Here is a 23,212-nt window from a genome sequence, read left to right on the forward strand (position 1 = left end):
GTAGTTGGACGCTAGTGCTCATTGAATCAGTACGCTTGTCACTAGCGTAGAAAATGTTGAGAAGGCAGCGCGTCGATGGGAGGGGCTTCTCTGTTGCCGTTGGTGTTCATACAATGGATGATATTGTGGCGATTCATAATTCACCCAGTGACTGTGAAGTGGTGGGGAACATTATTGTGTTGAGAAGGTGGTGTTTCTGGTCGAATGTATTTTGGTGTGACTCAGTGTGTGCACTGTGATGTTAGAGGACTATAGAGAACTGTGGGCGAATGGAGAATAAAGTTTGGAGTTCCTTGCTGAACACATCGCCTCCGACTCCCGTTCATCGGCTCTACATTATCCAGAGAGTGGCCTGGCTTTATTTGCTCCTCAACGTCGTTTCTGGATTCACCAGAGCTGCGCTCAGATGAGAGTCGCTTTCAGCGCTACTTCTGTCTCTCCCGTGCCCAGTTTGACGACCTGCTGACCCTCTTCGGCGCTTGCATCTCCTACCAGGACCCCAACTACAGGTGCTGTATTCCAGCAGAAAGCTTTTTTCCCCTCATTATTCTAAATACGTCATGGTTGGGGAAAGCTCCTGATTGGTCAACGAAATATGCCCCAAAATTTAAAACAACTCCCAACACCAGCGTCGGCCGCGTTGGAGGCGCCGGACCCACGTCAAAAGCATCCGCAGTGCGAAAAGCTTTAAAATGCGCTGCACAGAAGACGTGCAGTGGGACCTCCGACACTCCGTAGAAGCTTGTCCACCATATACTGTGAATGTACACATGCCGCTTTTGACACGTTTGGTGTGAATGCGCCATAACAGCAACGGCCCTAAAGTTGACCACTTCCTCCTCCACTAAAGCGTATTTCACCATGTGTGAAACCCAAAGAGAAATATAATCTCAAATGTTCCACGAGTGACAGCAAAACACACAACATCTTGTTTGTATTTCAATTTTATTCTTATAAAATTACGACTTTATTCTCAGAATATTACGACTTTAATCTCGCAGTGCCCAGATGTTTGTTTTTTATGTGGCCCTAACACACTATATAACAGAAAAGCAATAAGCTAACACAGAGTTTTACATCTATTCTAATGCATAGCATTTATAACTTCAGTAACTTAGTAATAATAAAAAGAAGAGAGCTATTAAACAACATGTTAATGCTGTGAATTCAAATCTAGTGACCTAAACTCCATTTGTACTTACCTACAATTAAAGAATACGTTTAACAGCACTGACCTTCATGGTCACGTTTACAATACGAGTGCCCGAGTGATTGACACCTTTTCCCAGAAAAGCAGCAACAATCCAGTCACAGCTCAACTGTCTGAGGGAAAATACTCCCTCTGTCTGCACAAGATCCTATACATACATATATATATACATACGTATGTGCACATAAATAAATACAATACAGTAATGAGAGAATTAATATAGGATTGTTTTACTTATAATTAAAATAATATGTATATTTATTTTGTTGTATTTACTGTTAACATTAAAAGAAACACACCATGTCTACTGCGCACCATGAAAAACCAGAGGAAAGTCTGGACAATGATGCAATGATCCAGGTAAGAGCATCGATTAGATGAATGAAACTCGTCTCCTGGTAATAACAGGGTCAAATCCAGAGTCTGTTAAAGCTAAAGGCCTTTTTTAATGTATATATGTATAACCTTGGTATGAATAACAAGACAGAACAAAACCCATGAGTGTAATTCATTTGAAATACAGTTTTAAACTGAACTCAAACTTCATTGGTATATGATGTTACACATTTAAATTTTCCTCTGCAATTTAACCCATCCCCTGGGGGGCAGTTGGCAGCCATTTTGCTGCGCCTGGGAAGCAGTTCGGGGTTAAGGGACTTGCTCAACATCCCACAGTGATGGCCCAGGTGGGGCTTGAGTCTGATTACAAGGCCAGCATCCTTAACCACTAGGCCACCACTCCTACACAATAACTCAGTTCACCTTTCGCGGCCTCTGTGTTTCGCAGATTTTTTTTTACAGCGTATGAACGCGCATTGTGTTCTGCGTCCTGATTGGCTAAGGGAGAACCCGCGCATTATGTTCTACGTCCTGATTGGCTGCTGCGTTCACACCGGATGCGTCAAGAAATGTCTGTACATCCAGATTACATACAAAGTCAAAGGATAGATGCGTCCCAATGCAAATCTTTCCTGTGTGGCGGTGCGGTTCGATCCGCACATCAAGAGCATTGGCTGTGCGAGCACGCTCCCGATTTTTTATCATAATCGCACGTTCGCAAGAGTTGAAAATATTGAACTCCTGCAACTGTTTTGCATGACGAAAGCCAATCAGAGTCTTTGTTGACGATGACGTCAGGCCATCAACACGAACACCAGTCTGTTCACTCATTCAACCATGGAGTAGAAGCTGTGTGTGACCACCTGGAGCTGTATGACACAGCCTTTATAACCAGGACCAACTAGGAAGGATTTGGTGTGGAGGAGAATCAGCGAGGAGGTGGTAGTAGCAGGTAAAAGTTCTCTGTTGTTTTCATCTTTGAAAATCAGCACTGAGCTAGGATAGCATTAGCCGCTAATCACACCGGCTTTTTTCACTGGTGGTTTATGTTTATGAGAGGAGAAAAAGGAGCGCAGCTCCTCGCTTCAGTAGGCAGTGAAACTCACCGAGTTGGATGTGTCGCTGGTGGGTGGTTCTTTGCTTCAGACGCGCATATGAAGCAAACAGGGTCATTTTTTGATCCTGTGCGCTCTCAAGTGCTGTATGTTTGCAAGTTTTCTCCCTGACAAAACCCACAATGTCGACGACTGTCTGAGAAAAGTGTATAAAGTGTGTCGGGAGGGGTTTTACAGCCTTAAAACATGTATAATAATTATAAAAAATGAAGCTGACTACTTCATGGATTTCGCCTATTGCGGGGTATTTTTAGAACATAACCCCCGCAATAAACGAGGGACTACTGTACATTTTGAGGAGCAGTATCCCATTTTTAAATTATTTAAGCAAAACTTAAGATTTGTAATAACACCAGCTCAAGACATTTCATGAAAGTAATTACAGAGCGTAACAAGTAATTTCTCATACATTACATATTTCCAGAATGACTAAATAAGTGATGAAATAGCTGCTTCCCTTCTGTGGACAAGCTACAAACCAGCACTAAACCATGTGGAATAATATGTAGAGCTGCGGTTCAGACTCACCTGATGTTTCCAGAGCAACGCAGTCACATCTACTTGGCATGATGCTCGTACGGAATGCTGTTCTGAAGTTGGGTAGAAAAAGGAAAAAGAGAGAAAGCCCATTAAATGAAATCCAATCAGTTTCAGCCTGCCAAGATTATCTCTGAACCCCAAACTGAACTCACTACAAATGTTAACTTTAATTAAATCTATTTTAATGGTTTAAACTGCAAGGGGTTTCAATCACATTCAAATTACCAATGTGACATATTGTGTTTTATTGTATTATCCATGTTACTCTTGGTTTATAGCAATCGTTCTCAAATTGTAGAGCGACAATGGTTGTGCTTTATTCATGTCTAGTAAATAAACTTTATTATTACCATTCTACAATATGCAACTGCATGTTTTATGGCTGTTGTGTGTTAAATGCTTTTGAAGAATAGTCACAATTTTTTCAATAAAGATGAAATTTTTGACCTGTTTTGTTGAAAAATAATTCCAGAATTCTTTTTTTTCTTTTTAATATGATATGGTTTCATTTATTCAGACAACTTTTTTTTCAGAAAAATTTACTTTAATCTCCTGACATGTTTCGACTGCCAACTGTCAGTCTTCCTCAGAGGCATCAAGAACTCATAAGGACACATGAAAGCAATCAGTAGATGTTTTCCTTATGAAAGAACTTGTAAAGATACAATCAGGAGTTGCCTCTGAGGAAGACTGAATAAATAAAACGTGAACATATCGTTTTATTGAAAGTTTTTTCATCCTTGAAAAGGAAGCGCTACAGAATAAGTTTAAAAACTGGATTATAGTGACATTGAACTGGACAAGGAAATACTGTGGTAGGTTCCTGATTTTAAATCACTGTCATTCTGGAAAAGATTTCCTTGCACCGCATTTAAAACTGCAATGATGACCTAAAGAACGAAATGGAAGACTAACAGTAACACGTGTACTTTAAAGTGTGTCCTTTACTTGTGACGTAGACATGCGGGATGTGTCCTGCCGCCCCGCTAAATCAGAGGACGACACGTTGACCGCAGCACCGCGGTGAAGCCGCATGCTAACCTTGCGTTCCCGCTCCACACCTGAAAGCTGTCGAGGAGACGTGTTCGCTGAAGCAAGAAGAGCAAACATATCAAATCATCCTATGATTTATTTCAAGAAAATGAAGAATATTATTCCATTATAGATAGATTAGCATCAACAGAGAACCAGCCACTGTGCATTAGATAAATGTGCATTTACAGCTGCTGGAGAACAGATAAAGACTACTCAATAAATCAAAGATCATTTACTCACAAACAAATGTAGAGGATTCCTACCATAAATGGGTCATGTGACTACAATTAAAGACAAGTTTCACGCATCGTAGGTTTGGGAACCTTGTAGAACACGCATCAAAGTCAAGGCCAGGGGGCCAAATCCGGGCATTTAGAGCAGTGGTTCTCAACCTTTTCACCCCACGACCCCCAACTAAAGGTTCCAGAGAGCGGGGACCCCCACTGTAGCTGAAGGTGGTTGAACACAAACATGAACATTGAAGAACAGTCATGTGGAAACAGGGCCATCGATAAGGGGGAATAAAAGGGAAAGATTTTTGGGGTCCATCCATAAAGTCAACAAAATGATGGTCCATTGCTCTATGAATCTGTTATAACCACATTTATTTAATCATTTGAATAAAATCCACTGTTATCAGGAAGTTTATCATCATTGCAGTTTTGTTTTGTTTCTCACAAGCCAAAATGGCTAGTAACGCTACAATGTTACCTGCAAAAGTTCATTTTTACCATCAATTAGCGGGTTGGCAGGTGTTAATTTAAAGCCCTGTATGTCAGAGTACAGACTACCTTGAAATTGTTTTGACCATCAGAGTGGTCCATATTTGGCCCCTGAACTAAAGAATGCAAGGATGGCATTTGTTTCACTTCATTTTTTGTTTTGCTTTGCCAGACAAGGAAGAGAGTAAATCACTTGACACCTTGTTCCTGTGATATGACATCACTCTGCATTTGGCGGTTTCCATGGCAGTTTCAACCTTCGACATTGATTTGTGAGTAAATGATCTTCACTGTTTTGATCTATGAGGCCTAAACCATGCCTTTATCTGTTAAAAAATGATCGTCTCTAACAGATTTCCTTACATAAAAGAGATTGAAATCACAGTGAGTACTTGTAGCTATAGATTTATTTGTAGCAAGGGTGATCACCTATTCCTAGAGGGCCACTGTTCTGCTAATTTAACACTTGATTGCCTTTGCAAACTGACAGCCACAACAAAGATAATGGAACATTTTGAATACAATCCATTAAACATCCTGACTGTAGTTATGTGAGCAAACCTGTGTGTGAGGTGGGTGTTAAAGCGGTGGGCGGAGCTCCATCCTGATTCCCTCTGGTTCGTCCTGATGGAGCGGGTAATCCTCTGGGCCCAGCTGGATTCCTGCTGTGCCTCAACCTCTCCTCCCGATCCCGCCGCTCTTCCTCTGCTGCTCGGTTGGCTCCCTGAGTGGAGAGCAAGGCGACATGTTAAAAATGATGAGTATGACACAGAATACACTGAGTAGAGATGATCAACAAGTGAATTGTGACATTTATCACAAGGAAAGTAAGGACGCTGGGCTTGTAATCGGAGGGTTGCCGGTTCAAGCCTCACCTGGGCCATCATTGTGGGATGTTGAGCAAGTCCCTTAACCCCGAACTGCTCCCCAGGTGCCGCAAAAAAAAAAATGGCTGCCCACTGCTCCTCAGGGATGGGTTAAATGCAGAGGCCAAATTCCATGTATGTAACAACATTACATGGCCAATTAAAGGTGAAAGCCCCAATTTAATTAATTAATTAAAATGTTATTCAGGGTTTAGCTTCATTAAGGTTGCATTTATGAGCTGTTATCCTGTTACAGTATGTTCTTTGGGTATATTGTGTTAAACAGCAATAATCAATGGTCTGTGTAGTGACAGTAAATGTACAGATTTATGGAGGGTTGGCAGTCAAACTCCCTGCAGTGGTAGATCAATGTCTGCTCCTCAAAAAGGGCATCCAATTTTCCGTGATCTTGAAAAACGAACGGAAGAAACAAAGTTCATGTTCTCACATGGAAAAATTTATCGGAACCGTTTCTTTTTTCTTTCAATCTCAGAAATGCCTCACATGCATGTTTTAGGACAATATTACATTTACACACTATTTTCTTACTGGAAAACGGGGGACTGATAGTCTAGAAAGTGAGACAAACGGACCAGTATGTCCAATTCTGCCCATAATCCCGTTCACAAGCTATCGCTAAGTGTAACAAACCGAGTGATGATCATGTTATCATGTGATTGAAAAAGAATGTAGAGCTTCATCTGAAGAGTTTTTTTTTTAATGTGTTGAGATGAACAAGCAGTTCAGATTATTATGACTGCAAACAAAGACAGGTTTAGCTGGTGGTGTGTTTACTTAGTGACACATAATAGCAGAAGCATCACGGCTGTGAGAGATTTTATGCAACACGAGCACAATTTTCTGGTTGGTGGTAATTAAAGGTTTCCTAAATAACAGATTTGGAGCATTTCACACATTTCCATTAGATTTTGTCCATTAGTGGTTGAGGGGCTAGCAGTACAGCTAATGTAGCAAGATCTCACATGATTTAAGCCTAACCATAGCGATTTTGTAAATCATCTGAAGAATGTAAAATTAAAAACAGATTATAACTTTCTACCCTGTTTATCATGTTTGGTATGATTTCAGGAAGTTTAATAGCCATCTAAACAGATGATATGAAAACAAAATTAAAAAGCGTAAAGTGATACTGAAATGAATAAAGCCTGAAACGGAATTTTGGAAATTTTTTAAAATGAAAAATTTGGAGACCCTACCCCAACAACAGTGGTTTGAAACCATGTGGTACCTTTGTAATACTCCCCACCGACACCATGTGCAGAGCTACCAAGACTCTTTTCACCCTCACCAAAAACTACACGTGCAACACTCCTAAAGGAAAAGCTCAAAGTCAGAGAATGTTCAGTGAGGTCACCTTGATGTACAGCGAGGGTTAATCCAGAACTGACTGCTGACTCCTGTTTCAATGATAACACTTTAAAAACGCTAAAACACTGCAGGATAACAATGACAGGAAATCATCAGCTGTCAGAGTGAAACATTAAAAAACTATAACAACAAGGTAGCAACCAGGTTGGGGTCAATTATAATTGTAATTGCATAATTGAAAGTACAATTATGATGCAATTATAATTGAAAATATTTTTTGCTGTTAATTGAGTTCAGATAATTGACTTTGTAGTTTTCAAAGAAATTATATAAAAACTGTAATTTACAATTTAATTAAACATAACACTTTGGAACTAATTGTGTGAGCTCTGAGAATATTAACTTGGATTAAAACACGACAATCTGCCAAATCACCTCGCTGTGCCTTGTCCGTGCCCATACACAGCACATTCAAAGGCTTTTTCACGTCAACACTACTGACACTGAAGAATTTTAAGTGCTCAAACAGAAAAGTACCCTCCGCTAATGCTCCGCTCCCTCCCAGTGCACGTACACGTAGATTTTGAGAATCTGCTTTCTCCGTGTCAGCGGCTGTCTGTCAGAGGCTCAGTGCAGATGTCTGTCTGTTAAAACTCCATCACTTCTGAGTGTTGGAAGCACTGAGAGACGTTTGAAGGAACACTGCATGTATTTCTCTTCTGTAATTTACTCACTATAAGTTACGCTACAGCAGTTCATGGAGCTCTGTTTACACACCTCTCACGTGACCCCTCCTCTTTACTTCAAAAACTACTTTGAGCAACTCAGAGCTTCCCTGAAAGAAACAAAACTACAGAATTTCATCACAAATTCAGTCTCAATGAAGGAAAAAGTCAAAAGTGGCACAACATGTTGATATTGCGCTGCTAGTGATTAATAAAACGGTCTTTGATCCATTATTGTTTTTCTTGTAAAACTATATCAAAATAAATGGTTTATATCATGTATCGCCATTTTGAGGAAAAATATAGAGGCATGAATATTGGTCCACATCACCCAGGCCTTATGTAACCAAAGCAGAAACATTTTATCTTGTAAAGAATATGAATGTCTAAACTGTGGGAAATGAAGGGTTCATAGAGATGCACCGATTTTTAAAAGCCTGACCGGCCGATACCGATTTTGGCAGATCCCGATTTTTTTTCATAACTGCCATCATACACCTTGAATATTGCAATCATATTTTATTGAAAAATATTGAACAATACCTGTGAAAGAATACAAACGTGTTGTTTTAACTGCACATGAGGTATTTATTTCAAATATAAATTAAGTTTAGAACATTGCTGTCTAAAATACTAAATTATATCCGTTAATTTAATCTTTAATTTTTACATTTTAAAAACTAAATAAACTTTTTCCATCAAGTTTCACTGCAGCCCCGTTTTCAGCTCTTTGCCTAAAATAAAGTGCACAGCAGTATTTTGATTTTACAAATAAAGAAAATCAAAAAGTTTAGGGTAGATGACATAATAATAATAATCTACAGGACAAACTAACCAATAAAGTGTCCGGAGTTTTAAGTTTCCTTGTAGAGCAAAAATAAAAAAATTTCCAAATGCAGCAGCTTTGTGGATATTTAAATGTAAAAAAATTATTCTAAAAATAACTTGAAACAGCTGACAGGACAAAAGCTAAAAGTCAAACATTCTACAGAAATAATAAAGTGCAGCATGTGTAGAAAAGATCGGCGGAAAAGATCGGTTTCATATGCAAGGATCGGCCGATCGCCAATCCCCCCGATCGGTGCATCCTTAGCTCATATGATTGTTTAAAGTAGGACTTCATTAACATGAGTGTTACCTCAAAAACAAATCAAAATCAGAGACTGACATGTAGCAAGTGTTGCTAATGCTACACCACTTTAGTTAAAGAGTAAAAAGACTGACAAAAATAACTCATCCTTTTTGTTTGATGTTAATTGTACTTGTAACCAGTTTGATAAAATGCTTACAGAAATTTTAAAAAAAATGCTTGAAATTAGATTTTTTTAATCCCCTTTTTCCATTTAGGGCGATAATTTTAAGTAGTGGAACCCTGTTACAGTTCTATTACTTACTAGGGATGTAACGATTAATTGTAAGGCAGTTAAAAACCGATTCATAGGTATCATGATTGACATCGATACTTTGAAAATTGAATCGCAGTACTTTTTTAAACAGCAGAGGGCGCTATATATTTATCCCTTCTCTTGTCCAGCAGTGTACCGGCGGACAGAATCTGCTACTACTTTCTTTCTGGCCGCCTTCTACTCTTACATGTCAATGTTACATGTTAATAAATGATTCCTTACCCCTTTAGCACCGAAAGCATAGCATCTCTTCTTCACTGCTAGATTAGCTGCATGCCAACCGACCACTGGGTTACCAGCGCCCACTGCTGGTTCAAACAAATATCTGACGTAAATCAGTGTAATGATGGTTTTTTTTTTTAAAAGTCCAATTGTTAAGGCACAAAGTACATTTTCAGTTGCACTTTTAAAAAGAAAAAGAACTATTATGCAGTTTTGCATTGTTTACTATAGAACCAGAATTTAAATTAATAAGCTTCTTCTTCATTTGTATTATTCCTTTATTTATTTCATTCAAGACTTATTTTTAGTTAAATTGCATTGTTTTTAATAGTTTATCAAGGGATTCTTTTGACAATTAAAAATAAAATGAAAATAATACAGTATTTTCTATTTTTTTTCCCAAAAAAAAATAAAGGAATATTTTTCAGTCATTTGTCTACAGTCCCATTTTGTAAAATAAATCGTGAGAGAATCGTATCATGAACCCAGTATCGTGAATCGAATCGTATCGGGAGTTGAGTGAATTGTTACATCACTATTACTTACACATACATAGTTAACATATACTAAAATATGTTTCAGTTCAACTTTCCCACTTCTGTTTTACCATTGAAAAATAAATTGAAATCTAAGGGTATACAGGGTCAGACGCCCACACCCAAAATATTAATATCAATATTGTCATTGATTAGGAAGCCTAAAAAGGTAACCAAGAGGTGAGCAACAAATCAGATTATAGATAATATTTTTAAGTGTATTTTACAGCTGATTTAAGATATGGTAATTGTGATTAATTGTAATTGAACTTTATTGAGAATGAAATTGTAATTGACTTTGGGGGAAAAAATATTGTAATTTTAATTGTAAATGGAAAAATAATTGAGTTGGAATTGAACATGGATAATTGAATACATAATTGTAATTTTAAAATGGAATTGACCCCAACCCTGGAACCAACACCTTCACAGAAGTAAAGACAGAAACAAATTTCACTCACAAATTTCAGCATGTTCCAGTCAAACACATAGTCATAGGAGAAGCCTTGTCTGTGGAACAAGTTTCTGAAGAGCTGCCTCAGGTATGAGTAGTCGGGTTTGTCGTCGAAGCGCAGTGAGCGGCAGAAGTTCAGGTAAGTGGAAAACTCAGCTGTGACAAGAAAGGACAAGCGTTCACTCTGGAGTTCTGGTCATATCTACTGTACAACAACAAAAAGGAGGCTCACAGACGTCCACTCACAGGGGTAGCCCTTACACAGCACCTCGATTGGGGTGGACATTTTCTTTTCACTGATTCGCTCGTACTTCTGCCTCTTAGTGGCTGCTTTAAGTCCTTGCCATGGAAGTGATCCCAGGTTAAAATACATGAGAACGTAACCCAGAGACTCCAGGTCGTCACGTCTGGACTGCTCTGTAGTAAACAAGCAGAACAAAACGTAAACAAGCTAACCTGAGTTACTAATAAAAGAGTTAAATGTCTAAATAGGAAAATATTGTGAATCTTTGTACCGATCCCAAGATGTGTGTTGATGGAGGCATAGCGTGCTGTTCCAGTCAGGTTCTTGTTCTCTCGATAAGGGATGTGCTGGTGTGTGCGAGCGTCGCGGTACTTCTTAGCCAGGCCAAAGTCAATAATGTAGACCAGATTGCCTTTTTTGCCAAGTCCCATTAGGAAGTTATCTGGCTTGACATCCCTGTGAATGAAGTTCTTTGAGTGGATGTACTCAATACGGCTGATCTGTAGGAGAGAAGAACGCAGTGTTAAAAGGAGCTTGGAGAGCAGCGCGTTTATTCATCCCATACATGAAAGCTATGATGTGTTCAAGCTGATCTTCTGTTGAATCAGGAGTCACACGTTAGAATTCTATCAGTCAGCGTTTACATTCAAATAGTTAAACACTGCCTTTTTACAACCATCGTGTTCGTGTGTGCACTCTGTGGTCTAAGGCAAGGTTGTAAAACTAAATTAAGTTCAGCGGCCAAATATGGACCAGTTTGATCTCAAGTGGGCTTAAGATTTTAGGGGGGAAAAATTTTAACACCATTGTGCCCTCGCTTCTAATATCAGTCCCTGCTGGGTCCATCCATCCATCTTCTGCCACTTATCAGAGTTCTTTCTACAATTTGCAATTAAAAATGACTGCATTCATGTAATATAAACAAAAAAAACTACAAGCCTCTAAAAATAGTGTAGAGTTCCAATAAATTGGTGAATGTGAGATATCTACTGATGGAGAGAAGATTATTACTGACAGTCATCTCTACAGCAAAATGACTGAACTGCAACCGCCACTGAACATCACAGTGAACTAAACGGATAATGCGGGGAAAGTGAAAGCACTCACAGCTTTAAGAGAGGGACAGCCGAACTCATACATCTGTTGAATATTTGTTTTTATTTTCTGTGCCTAAAATAAGATTGTGGATTGCTTAAATAAGAAGCAAATACCGGTAATAAATTGAAGTTTGAGGACCGGGGAGCAGTGCTGGCTCGTATGTATAGAGCATATAAAGAGAACAAAAAGGTTTAAAATGTAAGATATCGCCGCCAGTTTTAATAGTAGGAAATAATAAATGACTTAAAGTTGTCAAATCACCACGTTAGGTTTATCAGGAGCGATCGGTGCTGAGACTGACTGCTCACATCACACACACAGAGAGAGAGAGAGAGAGAGAGAGAGAGAGGAGAGAACCGGAAGTCCGATGAGAGAGAGAGATCCGAGACGCGAGAGTATTGATGCCCTCATGATGTGAGAGAGAGTGCGAGAGATGATCGAGAGAGAGAGAGAGAGAGAGACGAGAGAGTGGGAGGCGATTGAGAGAGAGGTAGACCGAGAGAGATTTAGAGAGACGATGAGAGAGAGAGAGAGGAGAGAGAGAGAGAGAGAGAGAGAGAGAGAGAGAGAGAGAGAGAGAGAGAGAGAGAGAGAGAGAGAGAGAGAGAGAGAGAGAGAGAGAGAGAGCATGCTGCAACACTCCGGACAGTGTAACTATCAGCCAGTATGTAATAAAAGGAAACAATAAACAGCATTTAGTTGCCAAATAACCACGTTGGGTTAAATTGTTCAGAAGCGATCGTGTCAAGACTTGCTATTTTATGTATTTTTTCATGTTGTAACAGTAATCCAATCAGCTACAATGTCGTTGTATGACTTGTCTTGTACAATGAAAAAAAATATCTATCTGCCTACCTGCCCGTTCCGATTGGCCGAGTCATTTGATAGGCACCCTCATCAGCTAATAGAGTGCAGCCTAAGTGATGGTGTGGCATTTATGTAGAACTCTCCTAGAAAATTGCTAAATAATTGGAATGCCAATAGCCCGGAAAAAATAGTAAATTGGTCGCTGGTATTAACAGAGTTTGCCAATATCTTCATAAACTTCAACTCGTTCCCATATTTTGAAATAAAATGATTAAAGAAAGTCTGCCCTACGACTTTTTTTATTATATTATAGAAACAGACTAGGAGTGAAAGGATACACTCAATACAGAATATTCTTCTATTTATTTAAATTGTCAAGAATTTTTAAACTAATATACATTCTTCTTATAACTTTCTTAAAATCTTACATAAACGGCACATTTCTTAATTCATCACCATGCAAAGTTAAACAAAAAAATCTATTTTTTAAAAACATAGAAAATAAAAATATAAGAAAAGCTTGCTTATGTTCCTGGCTTGGAATTTACATATTTTTCTTAAGGTGGGTGTGTGCCTGTGTGTTTGTTTGCAACGGTTCTGACTTAATTTTGATTGTTCTATTTCATCTGCTTTAAGCACTAAATATTCCCCTTCGCGCATGTGCAGTGCAAGTATGCATACTAACAATGTCACCCATGACCCCTGGATGACCCAGAGGAAGTTTATATCTTCAGGTATCACTCCAAGGCACTTTCCTTTTTTTTATTCTTGCACGCGGTTTGCTGGAATATTGTGCATACAGCTGCCGTCGCTAGTAGCTTCGTGACCGTGGTAGGTCGGAGCAGCGTACAATCGCTCTCCAGGAGCTACGACAGTGAGTGCTTGGAAAGCGGGAGCTTCACCCATTAGCAACCTCTGTTGGCACAGGCCGCGTAAGCGCCGCCTCCCCCAGCATATGGTTTTTGTTTGGTCCCGACGACACATGCTGACGGGGTAAGTAGCCTCTCTTTCGGCAGATCAACGGTTTGTCTTAAAGAAAAAAAAACAAAAGACAAAGATTGTCGGTGACTGCTGCATTGGCCCAGCCTATTCTCGAAGTTTAAGTGAGCTGACTTTATTTGTTTGCTGGTGGGTCATATGGTCACGCACAGAGCCCAGCGTGGATTTGTTTACAGTAGCTTCACCGGCTGTAAGCTAGTGTCATCTTCTATTAAAGAGCCCAGTTCGGGTGAGGACCACAGTATGGTGGTTGTTTTTTGTTTAGTATATTTAGGCCTCTATTGTGCAGGCAGCGTGCAAGCTCCTTTCCCCAATATACGGTCCCTATACTCGCCCAAGCTACGGCGTCCGGGCTCAGGCTGAGTCGAGGAGTGCAGGGTGATACCGGACAGGCGTCCGCTCCCTCTGTTGAAATTAGTGGCTTCTCAGTGCAGCTACAATGGCTGGCTCTAATGTCTGCACATCCTGTGGGGCTTCTTTACAGCCAGAGGATGGCCACAACCTATGCCCCGCATGCCTTGGTCCTGAGCACCTGCGGGAGGCGCTATCAGGCAAACCCTGCATGAACTGCAGCTATTTGCCTCGAGCAGCCAGGGTTCCCAGGTTGGCGGGGGTGGAAGGCTCAGTAGCCAAAGTCGACCTCCCCTCCCCAGGCAGAGGCTACAGCAGTTGCCCCTTCCAGGAAGAGAACAAAGTCTGGCCATAGAGCGTTATCATCTAGAGTCAAGCAGCTGTCTGCTGAAATGGCTCAGATGAGATCCCCGCTGGCCGACAGCAAGCCGGTTATTCTCCTGGTGGCTGATGCGGCACTCTCTCCCCCAATGCCAACGCTGTTGCCCGAGGAGGATACACTCTCTTTGGCGGCTTCGGCTAACCAGTTCTTTGATTATGGAGAGAATTTGAATGTCAGATCTCAGATGTCTGAGCAGGGCTCCCACTCCTCAGATCAGAGTTCAGGGGCTGAGGTGGAAGACAACTCCATGCCCGCTGTCATGCGCCTGGCTCTACAGCTGTCCCACAGCAGGCGGAGACGGCACCTGCAAGCGTCTTCTTCAGGCGCAGGCCTGCCCCCACAGCCTTCGCTATTCCACATTCGGAGGATTATCTGAAGAAGTTACAGTCCTGTTGGAAGGACAGTAAGGCTTGCTCCCATCGCTCTGCAGATGGGCGGACCCTGGCGGCCATGCATAATGCAGTGGGGGCTGGCCTGGCTCGCACTCCGCCCATCGAGCTTGCCATCGCTTCTCTTATTGTGTCCCCGGATGAAGCACTGCGAAGGGATGCTAGGTGCCCTCGACCCCAGTGTCTAATAACCGATGACCTTCTCACGAGGGTTTATGATGCTGGAGCGCGTGCTCGTCGCATGGCTTAGGGGCCTCCCGGCTGTTTTTCGCACCCACGTGCCGCCAAAAACTCACTCCACTGGTCATTGTGATGCCCAGTGTCCCGCACGGAGAGCGGTCCGGGATTTTCAGGGCTCTGCTTGCCTGTTCGCCCTCCCACTAAGGCCCCAAGGGGCTGGGGGGGCCGAGATTGAGGCCTTCGCATCAGCAGCTCCAACAGTGGGCTACTCATGCTTCAGACCCATGGGTGGTTGCCACCCTAACCCACTGCTACAAACTTCAATTCCGCCGCCGGCCCCTCCACATTCGGCCGGATCCATCAGCAACCCGGCAAAGGCTCTCACATTAGACCAGGATCTGTCTGCCCTCCTGGCCAAAGGCGCCAAATCCTAGACCTCAGAGGATTGAACAAATTTATGAAGGTCATACCTTTTCACATGCAGACCACAGCAGATGTCCCCAGAATGGTGGCTCATGGGGACTCTTTCACATCGATAGACCTCAAGGACGCGTACTTTCACGTTCCAATTGCTCAGCAACACAGGCAGTTTCTGCGCTTCGCATACCGCGGCCGCCGCTGGCAGTTCAGGGTGCTGCCCTTCGGCCTCTCTCTCCCCAAGGGTCTTCAAGAGGTGTGTGTCTGCAGCCCTAGCACCTCTACAGTCTCAGGGCTTGAAGGTTCTCCAATACCTGGACGACTGGCTGATCTGTGCTTTATCCGTCACAAGACAGAGCGTCTCCTTTCCCATGCGGCTCGACTTGGACTCAAAGTGAATGTGGAAAAGAGTTGCCTGGTGCCACTCCAGGTCACAACTTCCATTGGGGTTTTAGTGAACAGTGTAACAATGACAGCAACAATCACTTGGCAAACTTCCTCTCCCGACGGAAATCTCCGTCAGGGGAGTGGCACCTCCACCCGGAGGTAATGAACATTATATGGAGCATATTCGGCAGGGCAGAGGTAGAGCTCTTTGCTTCGGAGCAGTCGACCCACTGCCCTCTGTGGTTCTCCTTGGCCGAGACGACCAGTCCTCTAGGCCAGGACGCATTGGCTCATCCTTGGCCAGATGGCCTCTTGTATGCCTTCCCTTCGTTTCCTCCGATTCAACAAAGAGTTCCGAATGTAACTATGGTTCGATGAATCCCGAATGACCACCTCTTTGTCACTCAGAATCCTCGTGTGCTCGCGAGAAGATTCTAGGAAAGTGCCCTAGAGTGATACCTGAAGATATAAACTTCCTCCGGGTCATCCAGGGGTCACGGGTGACATTGTTGGTATACATACTCGCACTGCGCATGCTCGAAGGGGAATATTCAGTGCTTAAAGCACCACCTCTGGCGGTCATTCGGGATTCATAAAACCATAGTTACGTTCTTAACTAGGGATATAACGATTCACTCAACTCCCGATACGATTCGATTCACGATACTGGGTTCACAATACGATTCTCTCACAATTTATTTTACAAAATGGGACTGTAGACAAATGATGACTGAAAAATATTCCTTTATGTTTTTGGGGAAAAAAACTAAAAAATACTGTACTATTTCCTTTTATTTTTCATTGTCAAAAGAATCCCTTGATAAACTATTCAAAACAATGCAATTTAACTAAAAATAAATCTTGAATGAAATAAATAAAGGAATAATACAAATGAAGAAAAAACCTATTAATTTAAATTCTGGTTCTATAGTAAACAATGTAAAACTGCATAATAGTTCTTTTTCTTTTTAAAAGTGCAACTGAAAATGTATTTTGTGCCTTAACAATTGGACCAGTCTGCATTGTATTTACGTCAGATATTTGTTTGAACCAGCAGAGGGCGCTGGTAACCCAGTGGTTGGTTGGCAACAGTGAAGAGATGCTATGCGCTAGCAGACAGAACTAATAAAAAATGAGACTTTTACAGATATTCACGTAGTATTACAGATATTCTTGGTATATCATTGGTGCCGTGGCGCAGCGGAGGCATATCCAGTGGAAACCCCGGGTAACTCTTCGTTATAGCATGGTTTTGGACGATTAGTGCAAGAAAGGTGCACAAATGCATGTCAACTCAAATTGGATCATTCTACATGGGCACGCACTAGAGATGTAACGTTTAATCGTAAGGCAGTTAAAAATCGATTAATAGGTATCACGGTTAATATCGATTTTTTGAAAATTGAATTGCAGTACTTTTTTTAACCAGCAGAGGGCGCAATCCACAAGTGTAGGCGGCGGGCGGAGTCTGCTAATACTTTCTTTCTGGCCGCCTTCTACTCTTAAATATGTTAATAAATGATTCATTACCCCTTAAGCACCGAAAGAATATCTGTAATATTACTTGTATATCTGTAAAAGTCACGTTTTTCTATTAGCTCTGTCTGCTAGCATAGCTTCTCTTCTTCACTGCAAGATATCTGCATGCCAACCGACCACTGTGTTACCAGCGCCCTCTGCTGGTCCAAACAAATATGACGTAAATCAGTGTAATCACGGTTTTTTTTTTTTTAAAGTCCAATTGTTAAGGCACAAAATAGATTTTCAGTTGCACTTCTAAAAGAAAAAGAACTATTATGCCGTTTTGCATTGTTTATTATAGAACCAGAATTTAAATTAATAGGCTTCATTTTCATTTGTATTATTCCTTTATTTATTTCATTCAAGATTTATTTTTAGTTAAATGGCATAGTTTTGAATAGTTTATCAAGGAATTCTTTTGACAATGAAAAATAAAAGGAAAACAGTACAGTATTTTCTAAATAGAATAATTTGTCTACAGTCCCATTTTGTAAAATAAATCATGAGAGAATCGTATCGTGAACCCAGTAGCGTGAATCGAATCGTATCGGGAGTTGAGTGAATCGCTACATCCCTAGCGCGCATGGATGTGAATAGTGTCTGGTTGACACAGGTTCAGGCTGAAAGAGACATCGGCTTAATTTGCAGGTCGGACGGGTTTGGGACGCATTTCTGTCTTCTTTTATTGATATGATTAAAGCTCTTCTTCCGCTGCTGCTTTTGTTTCAACCAAGTATGCGGCTGAACCAAGAGCGTGATGTCAAAACAAGCATCACATACTGTGCTGAATCAATTGTAATCCCCTCGTATTTGCATTGATTTTTAGCCAATTTAGGATATACCATCCCTAGAACAGGGCGACCATAGTTCAGGTGGTAGAGGGGTCGTCTTCTGATCGAGAGCTCTATACCAGTCTATGCTTCGAAGTGTCCTTGGGCAAGACACTGAACCCTAAGTTGCTCCCAGTGGTTGACCAGCACCTTGCATGTGAATCGGTGGATGAGTGAATGAGTTAATATTGTAAAGCGCTTTGGGACTACTTCAGTGTAGGCATAAAAGCGCTATATAAATCAAGTCCATTTACCATAGAACAGACAAATAATGACAATATTCAATGACCAACCTTGGACTTGGAAAAACACATTCAGTATATATCAGGGAATACAGTATGTAGCAATCATTAGGTTGATTTCAATACCTTTTTAAGACCTTCCAAAAAAGCCTTAGTTTGCAATTAAATCTATTCACAGCTTGGCTACTGCCAATGGAAAAGCTTCACGGTAATCTCTAGTACTCCAGAGTTCCTGTGGAGTCGATGTCTGAAACACTCATGGGCTGTTTGCCAACTCCGCAGACTCACCATCTGATCTGCAAGCAGCAAAACCGTCTTGAGACTGAACTTGCGGGAACAAAAGTTGAAGAGATCTTCCAGGCTGGGCCCCAACAGCTCCATCACCATCACATTGTAGTCACCTTCAGCTCCACACCACTTTATTATCGGAATGCCCACTTGAAACAAACAAAAGTAAAACATCATACACAGGGAAAAAAAATAAAGGAAACCTAACTGCGTACTTGGCAATTTAGCTGGAGTGCTTTTCTAGGAGACATAGAATTGTTGGGGACTTCCGGTCATGTGTGGGTGAAGATGGCTGTGTGAGAGCTCGGCTCCAGACTGGACTTCCACTTTTCCCCCTGTAAATCAGGGAATTTTGTGTTTAAGTGTCTCTCGGCAAATTCCAATGTTAGGGGGAGACAAAAAGAGCTGCAACATGGCGTTGAGGAGCAAGAGAAGAGACATGGATATCGAGGATACGGCTAGCACTGACAAGGCTGTGCTAGCAGGAACGGCCTCGCTAGCTTTTATCCGGGACACCATTAACGAGACCATGACCAAAGCAAAGTCAGAACTGGAAAAAAAGATTTCTAAATAGCTATTGGAGTTCCAGTTTAAGTTTCAACAGGATGTTAACTCATTCAGTGCCAGCCATTATCAGATTTTCTACCCCCCTCAGTGCCAGCCGTTTTTGAACATTTTGACTGATTTTAAAGACCCACAAATTTTTCCGACTATGACTATCTGAAATCACACCAGAATCTGAAAGATTGAAGTCACTACTTTCATCAAAAAAAAAACATTTGTTTCTGGCTTGTTTTGTTCTTTTGTAATCAGCCGTTGACTAGAGCAAGTTTTACACAAATCTTCAGTTTCAGAGCAAAAAGCTGAGAAAAAAGCCTTTTTGTTAAAAAAAAAAAAAAAAAACCCTGTCAGCAACTCTAACATCTGAACATTGTTTCCTTACATAAAACATTTTTAAAAAAACACTGAGACTGGGCTTTTGATGGCAAAATTATTATTATTTTTGCTATCTGGTTCAGAGTTGAATGTATTTCTTACTGTATTTTGGCATTCCTCCAACTTTCTCTACCGTCATTCTTCACACACGTAACTTCCTCCCCGACATGCACTGCTTGCCCAGTTTTTTTTATGGTTTTATCTCACCATCGCCACACCATCCATGAGTTCCACGCATGCTCTGGTCGAGTGTGCGCTGTTGGGAACGTCAACTCTCGTACGTAGCGCCATTTTCTGTCTCGTAAACGCCTTTCCTCTCTCCCTCTCAGCTCTGCTGAGCATGGATGATCTCTCATCTCATTATTTTGCTATCTGGCTCACAGGCTGGGGGTATTTTGTGCCCCCCTCCACACCCCCTCCTCCCGACAAGCAGAGATGACCCGTTTAGCCCGGTTAGTTGATGGTTTTACCTCACGATCACAACATTATCAATAATCCACTCAGGTCCACACATGTTCTCTGTTTGTATGTGGCTCTGTGAGCTGCTGGATACGTCACAATATCACTCTGTTGCGCCATGATCTCCCTTTTTCCTGCTTCGCTGGGTAGCATCAGTGGCTAATCTCATCTAAAGGTACACTGCTGCCATCTTCAGGGCACAGTTGGTCACGACAACACCCCACAGCTTAGATATTGATGAGGGACCTCCGCCAGTGTGTTTTCTAGTAATCCCCATGTCAAAACGCAAATGACGAGTTATCTCGACAATGGCACTGAGCCTTTGGATTTGAAATGACGAGTTATCTCGTCAATGGCACCGAGTGAGTTAATATGGCCTATTTACAACTCAGAATTTAGACTGGCCATTCATGATGGAAGATTCAAACAGTGGGAGCAACAGGGAGTCACTACATTGCGTCTTCTGCTCAATTATTTAGAATTCCCGGATTTTAAATCCATGTCAGAGAGATATGACCTTACCCAACAGGATTTTTATAGGTACCTTCAACTCAGACATTACTATAACAATATTAAGGGATTTTTACCTACAAATATGACAGGTATCACACAAATGTTCGTTAGGGCCTATAAAACAAAATTGTTTAAAAAGATTATTGGAGAACTGTACAGATATATAAATGAATTAAGAGGCCATTCAATTAATTATGTGAAGGAAAAATGGGAAAAGGAATCAGGAATTTCCATCGGTCAGGAGGATTGGATGAATATGACCAAGACTCAAATCTCAACTTCAGCTTCACAATGGTGGAGAGATTTCCTATGGAAAAGCCTGATCAGATTTTTTATAACTCCAAAACAAAAATCTAACGCCTGGAGAGAATGTGGTAACAATATGGCAGACCACACACATATATTTTGGGAGTGCCCAGTTATCAGACCCTTTTGGAATGACGTTCATAATATAGTAATAAGTTTTGTAAAAAACAATTTTGTATTTACCTTCATGACTTTTTACCTGGGAAAAAAGACTTGGAACTACCCAAAAAGAATAGATACCTTCTGTAGATTTATATGGCTGCCAGCAAAAAGGCGTTGACTTTGTAAGGAACCACCCACCTTTAATCAGTGGATAGAAATTGTTAAGAATATACAGCATATGGAACAAATTAAACTTGAAATACTTTGTCTGTGCGAATGATGTAAATGATACTTGCTTGCGATGCACATGACCCCCCCAAAATGTTACTGTTGTTGCCGTTCTGTTTGTTCTGTAGTTTTCATCAGTGATATGTAATTGTGACATATAACTGCATAATTGTGTGACATTACAGAGTACCCCTTGTTAATTGCTGCGAAAAAAATAATAATAAAAATAAAGTTAAAAAAAAAGAATTGTTGAATACAGATTATTTGCAAAAAGATGTGCAGTCAGATAAGGAAGGTGAGACAAGTGTGAACTGAGCCATTTATTTTTTTCATACAACTTTAATTTAGTTTTTTTTAATTAACAATTGGTGAATGTTTGCATTTGTTTAACAAATGGGGAGAAGAAACAGTGAGCGGTCTGCTTTACCTTGGATTTGACAAACTCTACTGGCATGAAATCTGTGAGAATCCTGTGCAACGTTGATTGTTTTCAATGCAGAAAAAGTATTTCTCGCGTGTAGTGACTTAGTTCGTAGGAACATGGGTTGGGAACCCCGAGGGTTCGGCAAAAGCCCCGATTTAAAGAACAGAAGTTTTTCTGGTAGCTGGAGAGGTGCCAGGGCACTTCTCAAGCACTGCCGAGGTGCCCTTGAGCAAGGCACCGACCCCCAACACTGCTCCCTTCATTGTAAAGCGACTGAGTACCCAGAAAAGCGCTATATAAAATTGATGTATAATAATAATACTAATAATGTAAATGTAATAGAGAAAATGACAGCACTCACAAAAAAGTATATCACCTTAAATTATAATACCTAGAGACTTCCGGTTTGGGTGAACATGGGATAGGGTGCGTCGTCTCTGTCTCCCGCAGCTACAACTTTGAAAATATACTTTTTCCTTAAAACCCCCAACCTGCTTCGAGGGTTATAACTATTATCTAAACCTAAACCAGCCCAGAGAGATGTCGAAAACTACAAAGTCGGCAAAAAAGACAGAAGCGGATGCCTCTGCGACTAATAGCGACACAGCGCTAACTAGCATAGCCGCCATGCTGGAGGCCCACAGAGCAAGCCTCGCAGCCGACTTTAAAGCTTCATTTGCCGCTTTGGAAATGAGACTTGAAAAAATACAGTCAACGATGACAGAGCAGGGTCAACGTATAGACTCTTTAGAATCCCATGTCGAGCTGCAAGACCAGCGGATCCGGGCACTGGAGGAGAAGTGTGTGGCACTTGAGGCTAACAACACCAAGCTAAGGGCTAAGGCTATCGATTTGGAGGGCCGCAGCCGCAGAAATAACATTAGAATAATCGGCTTGCCTGAATCCATCGAGGGCCCCAGACCCACAAGTTTCTTCGCTGACGTTCTGGCAGAGATATTTGGTGACCAGATTCTACAGTCTCCTCCTGAGTTGGACATGGCCCACAAGACGCTCACCGCTAAACCACAACCAGGCTCCCGACCGAGACCGGTGATAGTCCGTCTCCATCGCTATCAGACCAGGGAATTGATCATCCGAGAGGCCCGTAAAAGCCGAGGGAAGCTCCAGTACCGGGGGTCACCAATTCAGATCTTAGAGGATTACACGCCAGAGGTCACCGAGGAACGGGCTAAATACCGTGTGGTGATGGCCCAGCTCTACAATCTCAACCTTCGGCCTGCACTCCTTTTCCTGGCCCGACTGCAGATTACCCTAGAGAACGGAGCGAGGAGGAGATTCTCATCTCCGGAGGAGGCCTCAGTCTTTGTGGCCGATTATCAACAAACCTCGAGGCCTGATTAGCTTAGGTTCTAACTCACCGGCCGTTGATGTGGGCTAAGGTAACCTAGTCTCCTTACAAGAGGGGGCAAAATTAACATTACACATCGGTAAGCTGCTGGTTTCAAACGGGAACCTTTCGTGCCTTAGCACCAGTCAGTGTTTATTTATTTTTTACTCTATTTGGACAATATACTTGGTTATCTTGTTTGCTTGGAGAGGTTTGGAGTCGTGTTGGACATTGTGGAGCTCAGGCCTGAAGCCTCACTGTT

General features: G+C 41.5%; 1 protein-coding gene across 1 annotated transcript in view; it reads right to left on the reverse strand.

Annotated features, from left to right (window-relative positions):
• The window catches only part of csnk1db (casein kinase 1, delta b), a 42,864-nt gene that overhangs the window by 3,856 nt on the left and 15,796 nt on the right, over positions 1 to 23,212 (reverse strand). Inside the window, exons 3-9 of the mRNA XM_028477035.1 lie at positions 18,635 to 18,783; positions 11,015 to 11,243; positions 10,746 to 10,916; positions 10,507 to 10,655; positions 5,523 to 5,685; positions 4,153 to 4,292; positions 3,193 to 3,254 (exon numbers count right to left, since the gene is read on the reverse strand). Coding sequence (XP_028332836.1) covers positions 3,222 to 3,254; positions 4,153 to 4,292; positions 5,523 to 5,685; positions 10,507 to 10,655; positions 10,746 to 10,916; positions 11,015 to 11,243; positions 18,635 to 18,783 — 1,034 coding nt within the window. The 3' untranslated portion in view covers positions 3,193 to 3,221. The remainder of the gene's footprint in view (positions 1 to 3,192; positions 3,255 to 4,152; positions 4,293 to 5,522; positions 5,686 to 10,506; positions 10,656 to 10,745; positions 10,917 to 11,014; positions 11,244 to 18,634; positions 18,784 to 23,212) is intronic.

The sequence above is a fragment of the Gouania willdenowi genome, chromosome 19 (genome assembly GCF_900634775.1).
Source record: "Gouania willdenowi chromosome 19, fGouWil2.1, whole genome shotgun sequence".
NCBI lineage: Eukaryota > Metazoa > Chordata > Actinopteri > Blenniiformes > Gobiesocidae > Gouania > Gouania willdenowi.